The sequence below is a fragment of the Akebia trifoliata genome, chromosome 10 (assembly GCF_017979445.1).
Source record: "Akebia trifoliata isolate Shusen 1 chromosome 10, ASM1797944v1, whole genome shotgun sequence".
Lineage (NCBI taxonomy): Eukaryota > Viridiplantae > Streptophyta > Magnoliopsida > Ranunculales > Lardizabalaceae > Akebia > Akebia trifoliata.
Window position 1 is genome coordinate 915287 of NC_141384.1, and position 11545 is coordinate 926831.

At 37.7% G+C, this 11545-nt stretch overlaps 2 protein-coding genes across 2 annotated transcripts; one reads left to right on the forward strand and one right to left on the reverse strand.

The window, feature by feature from the left end:
- The first annotated feature begins 422 nt into the window (after positions 1–422).
- On the forward strand, positions 423–7884 carry LOC147392589 (BRAP2 RING ZnF UBP domain-containing protein 1-like). Its single transcript, XM_086455969.1, has 12 exons — positions 423–854; positions 952–1060; positions 3492–3606; positions 3729–3826; positions 4215–4321; positions 4455–4704; positions 5371–5490; positions 5647–5738; positions 5831–5978; positions 6222–6328; positions 6443–6692; positions 7490–7884. Exons 1-12 carry the CDS (start codon positions 565–567, stop codon positions 7595–7597), a joined length of 1794 nt encoding a protein of 597 aa, XP_086312095.1. The 5' UTR covers positions 423–564; the 3' UTR covers positions 7598–7884.
- A 415-nt stretch (positions 7885–8299) lies between these two features.
- Positions 8300–11545, reverse strand: LOC147392590 (pentatricopeptide repeat-containing protein At4g19191, mitochondrial-like). Its single transcript, XM_086455968.1, has one exon. The coding sequence runs from the start codon at positions 11233–11235 to the stop codon at positions 8788–8790; it is 2448 nt and encodes an 815-aa protein (XP_086312094.1). The 5' UTR covers positions 11236–11545; the 3' UTR covers positions 8300–8787.

An 11545-nucleotide genomic window follows, 5' to 3' on the forward strand; every position in this document is an offset into this window, starting at 1 on the left:
AGATTTTAAGTCTTACTAAAGGTCATTTTGCTCAAGTGAATTATCATATCGAGAATCCAACACCACAACCCTCTAAATTTTAATAAAAAATTTATATTAAAAAAAAAATTAAAAATAAATTCTTTTGCTGTTTGATTCAAGATTTTGAAAATGGACAATTACTGAACTTTCGTATAACTATCAAACTTAAAATTAAAAGTCAACGAAGAAAAATTATTTTTTTCAAAATTAATTTTATCCTCCACGACAACGAAGCATCTGATCATGTTGTTCGATGCCACAAGGTGAAGAAAATTATGGTAGTAATAAAGATATCGCTTTTCCCAAAAAATTAAGTTTTTTTTTTTTTAAACGCTTCATAAAATCGACGGCTCAGGTGGTTCGATTTTAAGATACAAACGTCACAGTCGATTTATATCCCTCGTACGAACACTCGCGTTAAACACCTGCGAACGAACAGTTACAGTTACATGGTACATAAGTAGAGTACACCCCGAAGCCCCAACTGGTATAATTTTCAGATTTCGCTCCACCGAGTTACCTCCGATTCTTCCCCACTCAGCTATGTTCAGCCTCCGAATCCACTCGGTGGACATCAACCACCCTGTCATCATATCCAACAGAGAAGAAGAAGGCACCATTACTGCAGATTCCACCTCTAGAAACCCTAAACCTAACATCCAAGAGCGCCGAGGGATCATCCACCTTTATCGCAAAATCTCTTCACCAAACCCTATCACACAAGAGACAACTCTCCTCTTCGTACTTGCAGTTCCGAACCGTATGTCCTACAAAGATTTTCTCAGCTTCTTTGGATCCTACATCGATCTTGTTTCAGAGATTCTCATAATCAGGTAGAAATAACGATCGATCGATCGGATTTGTAATTGTGTTCGAACATCACCAATTACTATAAGAAATTCACCCTAATTTCTTTGATTTAATTTTCAGAAACGATTTGTTGGAGGATCGATATAGTGTGTTAATCAAGTTTTTTGAACAAAGAAGAGCTCATATTTTCTATCAGAATTTCAATGGAAAGCGGTTCTCGATTACTAAGGTTCTGTTTTTTTTCCTTGATTTCAGTTTGGACGTTTCGGTAGAATTTTCTTTTGATTTCGGGCATTTTTCAATATTTCAAACATTATTTGGCAAATTCTTGTAAATTTTTTACAAAGTTTCATTAAAATCTAATAATTTTATTCGAATTTCTGCGAACGACAAGAATTGCTAATGGAGACAGAATTTTGAACTTAGTCTACGAGATAAACCATTGAGTTCGATTTATAATTATTAAATAAACTATATTTAAATTTAAGATAATCAGGGTCATTTTAGTCAAAACACCAGAAAATTGCAACCCATCACACAAGAAATAGAATCACGTTACTTAGTTTTTAAAATTATAAAAATATCCTGAATTTACTATTTTATTTTTAAAAAACCTTTTAATCAATATTTTAAAATACAAATAAGCCCTTTTAATGCGTGTGCATTTGCACATACCACCTTCTAGTGTTAATAAAATTACAATTTTTTTATTATAAAATTAGGTGTATTAGAAGATGCTTCGGTACAAGATCATATTTTTATTCAGATGATAAATATTTAATTTAAATTACTAAGAAATTAATTATTAAAAAAAAAAAAAAAATCAGGTTGACTTGGCCGAGTTTTACTGACTCGGCTGATATTTTGAAAATATCCTTAATTGATCTCGGTTATTAAACAAGAGAAGGTGAGGGATCCTGCTCGATCTCGGACAATATTTGAAACCATGGGCAGAGCAGACTTTTCAAACGAGTGGACATTTTGAACTTCTTGATTTCAGTTTGTGATGATCATTTGGAAGAGATTTTTATCTTATTTTATTTATTTATTTTTGTGGAAATTTAGTGCAATTTCAATATCAACCAATTTGGGAAAGTCTTAAATTTACAGAACTTCAAAGAAATACAACGATTTCATTTCAATTTGTGAGACTCTAAAATTACTAAGAGCAACTCTAACGCACTCGAGCTTGGGCTAGGCATCCCCACCCAACTACCATTTTGCAGAGCCAAGGCCTCTTAGAAGAGACTCCAACGCGCTCTATATTTGGAGAGCCATTTTGAATTTTTTTTGGAGAGTGAGATTCTCTCCCCCTCTCTCTCTGCTTGTTTTTATTTTTATTTTTATTTTTTTTTATAAATATAAATTATATTAATGAAAAAAGAAGAAGAAGGGGAGGCTGAGATAGCCCCCTAACAACAAGAGAGAAAAATAACAAGAAACAAAAACTGCAAATAGAAAGAAAAAACACACCCAGTGGGGACTTACACGTCACAAACGGTATCCCAATTAAATACAAAGTCTTGGAACGATAGTCCCTCAAAGTCTTTACTCAATTTTGACCAAAGAAACAGAAGACCCAAAATCTCTAAGATCACTGCGTGAGACAGGTTCTCCTTACTATGGAATACCCTGTTGTTGCGCTCTCTCCAGAGACCCCAAACAATAGTGAAAGGGAGGATAGCCCAAAGATGCCTCCTTCTAGAATGGAAGATGTTGAAGTTCCAACCCTCTAGAAACGCACAAAAAGATAAAGGAAAGACCCAATCCACCTGGAAGCGAGATAAGAAGAACACCCAAATGGCACGAGAGAAAGGACAATGAATAAGAATGTGGTTGACAGACTCTCCATCCCTAGAACAAAGAAAACAAAAATTTGGAGTAATCCACCCCCGATAGATCAAGTTATCCAAGGTAAGAATTCTACCCAAAGAGGCAAGCCAAAGAAAGAACGACACCTTCGAAAGAACAAGAAAGGACCAAATGATAGATGTAGAGAAATAAACCTTACCCACCGGAAGCAGACAATGATAAAAGGACCTAACAGAAAACTTCTTATCCTTAGCCTTGACCCATTCCTTTCTGTCCTGTTCGTTCTCTCTGAATTGGACCAATTCAAGAAGATCTAGAAGAGATGCAACCTCCGTCAATTCCCAATCATTGAAATTCCTCATAAATCCCAGATCCCAAGAGTCCGTGTTCTTAACCCGATTCAGACACTGCCTTACTGAGTTATTCTTTTTCAAAGAGCAAGCGTACAAGGATGGATATTGAGTAGACAGAGCTGAAATTCCACACCAAACATCCTCCCAAAATCTCACCTTATCCCCCATCCCAACTTTGTATCTAATCTCTTTTTCAAACTTATCCACACCCTTCAGAATACCTCTCTCTGCTTGTTGGCGGTAAAAAACAATGACATTTGGGAATTATTTTACTACAGATGAATTTTGTGTAAAATTTAAAAGAAAAACATTAAAATATTTGTAGAGAGCTGTTTTGGCTGGTACGGTTGGAGTGCGATTGAATAGGCAAAATGCCTCTCTATAATAAAATGCCTACCAATTATGCCTAGCCTGTATGGCTATTTGCGTTGGAGTTGCTCTAATGGAATAAGAATTTGGAATTTGGTCTGAGATTGATGTGGATGAATTATGTAGGCCGAGGTTTGTCATATATTCTTTACAGCATCTGTGGAATACACAGAAGTGCCAGATATTTTTGGTATACCCCCGCCGGGATTCACTGAATTACCTACTTGTCCCATTTGCCTCGGTCAGTTCCTTGTCCTATGGTTTGATTTGTTCCATTATTTAGCCTTCTTTTCTTTGTGAGAATGAAATTCTTGTTAAATTCCACTAAATATAATAATTATTTGATCATGTTTAATTGCTTAGAGAAGTTGAACCAAGACACGAGTGGAATTCTGACAACAGTTTTTGACCGTTATTTTCAATGTTCCTGCATTTCAAAATGGACCAATTCGTCTTGCCGAGTGAGTAAATCTGTGCTACTACAATGATATTCTTGAGTGAGTAAATCTGTGCTACTATAATGATATTCTTACGTGCATACTATTGCACTAACCGGAGAAACATGGATCGTTCTCTACTGAGTCCAACTTTGAAGCGGGCAGCCCACTTCAAAATTTCGGTAGAACCCTCTTCCCAATATGACACGTGGACTTTGTATTTATTTCACATCCCTACTTTTTCATCAATATTTGGGATACCTCCTTGGATACACCAGGTGTAATCCAAAGGAGGGTTCTACCAAAATTTAGAATCGGGCTGCCCTCTTCAAAGATTTTTTTTCCTTCTCTACCTAACCAAGCATTGTGACAATAATTCGACATTAAAGCGCAATACCTGTTTGTTATTCAGATATGCAGATTTTGTCAGCAGCAGACCAAGGAAATAACTTGCTCTGTTTGTGGAACATCAGAGAGTCTCTATATCTGTGTAATATGTGGTTTTGTAAGTTGTGGAAGGTGGGTACTAATACTTAACTGTTACTTGTACTTTGAATGGTCGCCCTATCTGTAATTAAATTGACGTAGCCTTTTTCTTTCTTTCTTGTCTTTTTATTCCTTTTATTTATGGAACTTTGTTTGTTGATTTTAGGTATGAAAAGGGTCATGCTATGGAGCATTGGAAAGTAACCCAACATTCTTATACTCGTGATTTAGAAACACAAAGAGTTTGGGATTATGTTGGCAATACATTCGTTCACCGATTTAATCAGTCAAAAGATGATGGCAAGTTTGTTGAGTTGAACTCCAACTGTAGATCATTTGATGGAGCATTTGAAATGCATGAACGCAGTGAGGAATCTGGAATTACTAGGCCCAATCATAGCAGTAAATTCAACATGGTGACAACTCTTTCCTTATGTCAAAAATTTATTTCAGCTATCTTATATGGGTCAGGTTCAAGGGCCATATGAGAAAACATATGTAAAAACAATGTAACATTTATAAAATTTTAAAATATGGGTTAGAAATTTCGGATTGAGCTGATTTTTTGTGAGGATGATCTCTATGATGGGAAGATCATCCGGAAAAAAAATCAGTCCAATCTGAAACTTCTAACCCCATTAAAAGTGATTTAGAATGTGGACCGTCGATTTTTTGTCAATTTTTGTCACTAATTTGTAAATCACTTTTGATGGATTTAGAAGTTTCTGATTGAGCTGATTTTTTGTGAGGATGATCTTTTCATCATAGTGACCATCCTTGCAAAAAATCAGTTCAATCCAAAACCTCTAACCCTTATTTTGAAAAACCATTGTTTTTTCATATGTTTTTACATATGGCCCTTGAACCGCTCCCATCTTATATATTGTATGACACTACATATATTTTCTTGTTATTGTTATTTTTAGTTCACTTATATTCTATATTGGACCTTTGGTGTACTGCTAGGCATAATGCCTTTGTTACTTGTTAGGCATAATGGCAATTTAAATGCTAGATATATTTTGGTTATTTTCTTTTCCCCTAGTTTCAATTTTCGGTGCTATGAAACTCTACTTGGACAGGCCAAAGTGAAAAGGGAGAAATCTATTTCTAAAGCGGTGAAAAAGGCTGTGAACTCTAAGTTGCAAGAGATCCAACTTAAAATTGAAAAATGTCTCGAGGAAAATAAAGTTGTTGCCAACGTAAGTCACGTTTTTCACGTAGTCTGAATCCTGACATTTTATACTAGGATTTGCATGTTTTGTGCTGCATCTCTATGAACTGTGTTGACAGAATGTATAGAAGAATTACGATATATTTATACCTTGTTTGGTATTCTTGTATGTCGATTTTGTCAGCAACAGCATGCTAAGAAACCAATTTGCTCAGTTTGTGGAACCTCGGAGAGTCCTTTTATGTGTGTAATCTGTGGTTTTGTGGGATGTGGAAGGTTGGCATTAATGCTTTATTGTTTTTTTTTATCAGCTATATTTTTCTGTCAATTTGAATTATTGATTCTGGGACCTCTGTTGTTTATTTTAGGTTTCAAAAGGGTCACGCTATGAGGCATTGGAAAGATACCGGACATTCTTATACTCGTGATTTAGAAACAAAGGCAGTTTGGGATTATGTTGGTGATACTTATGCACACCAATTAAATCAATCAAAAACCGATGGCAAGTTTGTAGAGGTAAACTCCCAGAGTAGATCGTTTAATAGATATTGCAACACATACAAATGCATCAAGGAATCTGGAATTAGTGAGGCCATCCATCGCAATAAAATCGAAGCGGTGACAACATATCCTTCATCTTTAAAATTTATTTCTCGTTCACTTTTCAGGGCTTGGACTCATGTAGGAATGCTCGTTTTTCAGGAAATAAATTCGTAAATTGCGGTATATTTAATTATTTATGCCTTGTTTTTTATTCAGGTATGTCGATTTTGTCAGCATCAAGCAAAGAAATCTAGATGCACTGTTTGTGGAACCTGGGAGAATCTCTGGATCTGTGAAACATGTGGTTTTGTAGGATGTGGAAGGTGGGCAACAATACTTCACCGTTGATTGTAATTTGACTAGTAACCTTTAGATGCTTAAATTAATGGAACTTCTATTGCTTCTTGTTTCCAACTTGGCTTTGTTGTTGATTTTAGGTATAACAATGGTCATGCTATGAAGCATTGGAAAGAAACTGGACATTCCTATACTCGTGATTTAGAAACACGTGATGTTTGGGATTATGTTGGTCATACCTATGCTCTCAAATCAAGTCGGTCAAACACTGATACTAAGTTTGTGGGGTTGAACTCCCAGTATAGATCATATGATGGAGATTCTGAAACGTCTGAATGCAGCGAGGAATTTGGATTTAGTGGGGCCGTCCATAGCAGTAAACTCGAAGGGGTGAGAACACACTCCTGTCTCAAGAACCTTCTTGTTTTAGTTCTCTTTTAGGACCCAGGTTCATGTAGGAATGCTACTTTCTCTGGAATTCAGTAAAAGTGGCTAGATGAATTGGAATTCAATTGACCTTTTTACAGATGTCTGAAGAAACCGTGCATTAATTTGACATGGGGTTGACTTGGTCCGCCTTATCGAACATGGTCCACCTTGCAGGCTACGTAATGTATTGTACGATACTACGTATTATGACCCAAACCAATGCTCCAAAAATAACTAGGCGTTAATGGAGTGGAAAGTTTTAGTCTTAACCTAAGGATCGTAACATAACCCCACGTTTCAAGGGGTGACGCCCTCATTGGCCAACTTTATGGCAAGCCCACCAAACCATCCTTAGCCTTCTTTCCAAGTACCACGTACACCTTTTTTCTTTTTCTGTAAGTCGCCTCTTCATAGACTAATCATGGTGGCCTACTATGGCGGTCCCTTCCATATCCCATACTAGAGGAATCCCTTTTTTTTTCCAAACCCCTTCGATATCTTATACTGTAGAGGAGCCCCTTTATTTTCCATTTTTTTTCTTCCATAATTGCCTCCCCATGGCTCAAACCCTGGACGTGGGGTTGCCTCTGATACCAAATGTTAAGACCCAAACCAATGCTTCAAAAATACCTAGGGGTTAATGGAGTGGAAAGTTTTAGTCTTAACCCCCAAGGATTGTAACATATTGTTTTTTTTTTTCTTTCATACTCTTTTCCCCTTGTTTTAATTTTCAGTGTTATGAAACTGTTATTGTACAGGCCGAAGGGGAAAGGGAGAAGTTGATTTCTGAAGCGGTGGAGAAGGTCGTGAATTCAAAGTTACGGGAGATCGGGCTTATGATTAAGAAATGTGTGGAGGAAAATTAAGTTATTGCCAAAGTAAGTTGTGTTTACTTACCTAGACTGAGTTTTGACATTTTATGCAAGGATTGGCATATTTTGTGCTGCATAACTATGCAATGGGTTGAGAGGAAAGTATGGAAGAATTATTGTGATTTATTTGAGCCTTGTTTGTTAATCAGGTATGTCAATTTTGTTCATATCTGCTTTCTTTATGTCAATCCACTTTCCTGTGATTCTTCCCCTCTGAATCTATCGTAGAACAATCAACTTGAATAGTTCTTCTATTTTTATAATCGATCTCAGTTGAACAAGCTAAACCATGTTGATTGAATTCCTCTTAGTTTATCTCCTATTGGAGCTACTCCAACATTTTCATTATTGTGCTCATTTCTAATTTATTAACATGAATCTTGACCATCCCACATTCTACTCCACAAAGCATAGTTGGTATTCCTGATATCTTATAATATCTTTCTTTTAATTTCATTGGTATGCCCCAGTCACCATACTGCACTCTCCGTAATATCCTATAAAATATTGTAGTTTATTTTAATTAAGAGGTTTATGGGTAAACCTTGTTTCAAGGATATTTGCATGTTTTGAAAACAACATTTATTGTTCTCTCACTTTGTAAGTGATTCTTAGAGAAGACTGTAAATTAATGGAAGTTGTTCACCCAAAGGCTTCCATTATCCGGCATTCTAAGCTTTAAAGACCATAAAGGGAACGTTGAACAGTATCACCAAGATGTATATAACGACTGAACAGAGAAAAATGGCCATCGACATCCTTTTAGACCCAAATATGGCCTCTGGTCAATACAGTTGAACATCTTGAATTCTTGAGATTTCTTTGGAAGACCAAACACCAATGATGAAACCACCTCCCATGGATCTTCCAATATCATGTTTGTTTCTTGTTCCTCCTTTATGCATGTCACCCTCCCGAGATTCCACAACATTGCTCGACACCTCTCTCTCTCTCTCTCTCTCTCGAGTAAGCTGGACTTGAACCCACGAACTCAAAGTTATTACGCAATGTGTCAAACCAACTGAGCTATGGGTCTAAACACTCGACACCACTTCTCTCATCACCATATTTACCACATATAAACCTTTTCGAGAAACTGCACCATATGAACCCAAATCCCCACAACCATAAATCCTTGCTCATTTTACTATCTGACCCATTCTACTGTTTTACGTATCGATACTTCACTCATATTGGATTTCCTTCATTAACTGATCGGAAGAAAATTTCGAGCCCGTGATAGGTACATAACCTTCAGCTATCAACTGCTTTGTAAGCCCATCTAGGGTAAAATAGATTATTGGACTTTGCCTATGAGACTTGTCAGAAGTCGAAAAATTGTGGAGCTCCCCGTTAACCTCAATCCAACTGCACCCTGGAAACTTTTTGACGCCTATGTCTTTCATTACTGCTCGGACTTGCATGGCATCATTCAATCGATAAGCATCTTTATAGACGTTCGATAGCAACACATGGTACCCAGGATGTTGGGGCTTCAATTCTATCAGATGCCTTGAAGCAACTTCAGCCATAGAAATGTTCCCATGTATCCGACAAGCTCCGAGTAGAGCACCCCAAACACAGTCATCAGGACTTACTGGCATGCTTTTGATCATATGGTAGGCCTCGTCGAGCCGACCAGCTCTCCCGAAATTATCAACAATGCAGGTATAGTGCTCAACATCTGGAATGATACCGTATTCATTAGTCATGGTTTGGAAGAAATGTAAACCTTCGTCAACCAAACCTGCATGACTACATGCTGATAAGAGAGCGATGAAGGTGACACGGTTCGGTTTCCACCCATGTTTTCGCATCTCGTCAAAGAGAGAGAATGCCTCGTGGGGTAGAGCATTGACACCATAACATGAGATCATGGTGTTCCAAGAAACAACATCTTTCAACGTCATCTCATCAAAGAGCTTCCTAGCATCTTTTATGCACCCACATTTCCCGTACATATCCACAAGAGAGTTTTGAACCACATAGTAGGCTTCGGAAAACCCACTTCTGATTAAGTACCCATGTATCCCCACTCCTTGTCGATGAGCCCCCAACTCTCCACATCCACTAAGAACAGAGCTGAACGTAAATTCATCTGGTTTTATGTCTTCGGAGTGCATTCGGTGGAAAAGGACGAATGCCCGTCCAAAATCTTTGATATTGGCACAGCTTGAAATCATGGTGTTCCAAGAAACAACATCCTTCTCAAGGGTCCTCTGAAAAACTCTTTCAGATGAATCAATATCCCCTCTTCTTGCGTACATGGCAATCAAAGCGTTTTTTACCGAAATATTGGATTCAAAACCAATTCTATAAGCATGAGCATGGATCTCCAAACCAGTCAAAGATGAAGGACTGCATTCTGGGAGGAGCAAAGTTAGAGGAACCTTGGAGAGAGTTTCCAAATGACCATCACATTGAATTACCATATCTCGAAAGACACGAAAAGCTTCATGGGGTTGTTTACAACCTATGAACCCCGAAATCATTGAGATCCACAATTGAGAAGTTTTCAAGGAGACTCCATCAAATAACCGAGATGCGTACACCATAAACCCGTGGGAGGCATAACCAGCCACAATTGAAGAACGCAATCTATCATCATCAATAGAATCCATACCTATAATACCCTTCTGCTTTAATGCCAATCCATGGAGTTCCTTTAACTGAACCAAAGAAGTGCCCGTGGGTATCACATGTAAAATAGTATTAAAGGTGGCTGAATTGGGCTTCACCATTGACGACGCTGACACCAACATCCTTCTAAGCGTCTCGAATGCTAATTCACCGTCACCGCACCGAACACAACCAGCCATAACTGAATTCCAACTACTTACATCAACTTCAAGACCCAACCGCTCCATAAGCTCCAATGCTTCCAAAGCCTTCATCCAATACCCATTCTGGGCATACCCGGAAACCATTGAATTCCATGTGACTTCATTTCTTTGAGGAATTCTATCAAACAGTTTACAAGCATCCCAAAAGCAACCCCATTTTACATACAAATCCAATAAAGCACTCACCGCAAAGACATCATGCTGGTACCCATTAACAACCATCAACCCATGAATCACCCGACCAAGCTCGAAAAATCCAACGACAGAGCAAGATTTGAGAACAAAAGGGTACGTGAATTCGTTTGGATGGAAACCCGAAACCAACATTTCAGTGAATAATTCAACCGCATCAATGTACCGAGCAGAGTCTACATAGGCTCGGATTAATGTGTTCCAGAAGAATTGATTGAGATGGACTAAAGGGGTGGCATCAAAGATCGAACGACCTGCATCGACATCTCCAATGCGGGAATAGAAGTAAAGGAGTTTGCTTGACAAGTAGACATCTTGGGAGAGACCGAGATGAATGAGTTGAGCATGAATTTGGGTACCCTCTTTGATGGAAAGAGTGGCTGCATATCCATCGATCACTCTAGCGAGAGCGTCGATGTTTACATGGGTTTCTGGTAATCTCTTTGAGGATTTCAAAGAGAGATGGGTCGTTGTGGTTTGTTTCAAAGAGTAGAGTTTCAAGGAACTTCTATGTCTCAAATTGGTAGGAGTGAAACAGAGATTTGGGATTGAAGAAGTTGAAGGAAGGAGGGATTGGTGATGGGTTTTTGCCGCCATTGATGTTGAATTGATCTGAGACTTGATTACTTTTATGATCAAAGGTTGTTTTACATTTTGTTACAGAGAATTTGAAGAAGAAGAAAGAACGTTTGGTTTTGTGGGGGAAAGAAGTAAGATTTTTTTTTCCTCTCTGTGTGGTGTGTAATGATAAAAATTTAAAAGAAGTTATTCCCACATCATTCAAAATGTCCTAAAGATGACAAAAAGAGATTAGATTTCAGTTTCTCTGCACCACGCTTGGATTCACAAGAGAGAAATTGGGACAACTTTGAAATTTAAAAATGTCTTAAAAGGAGTATTTCTCTCC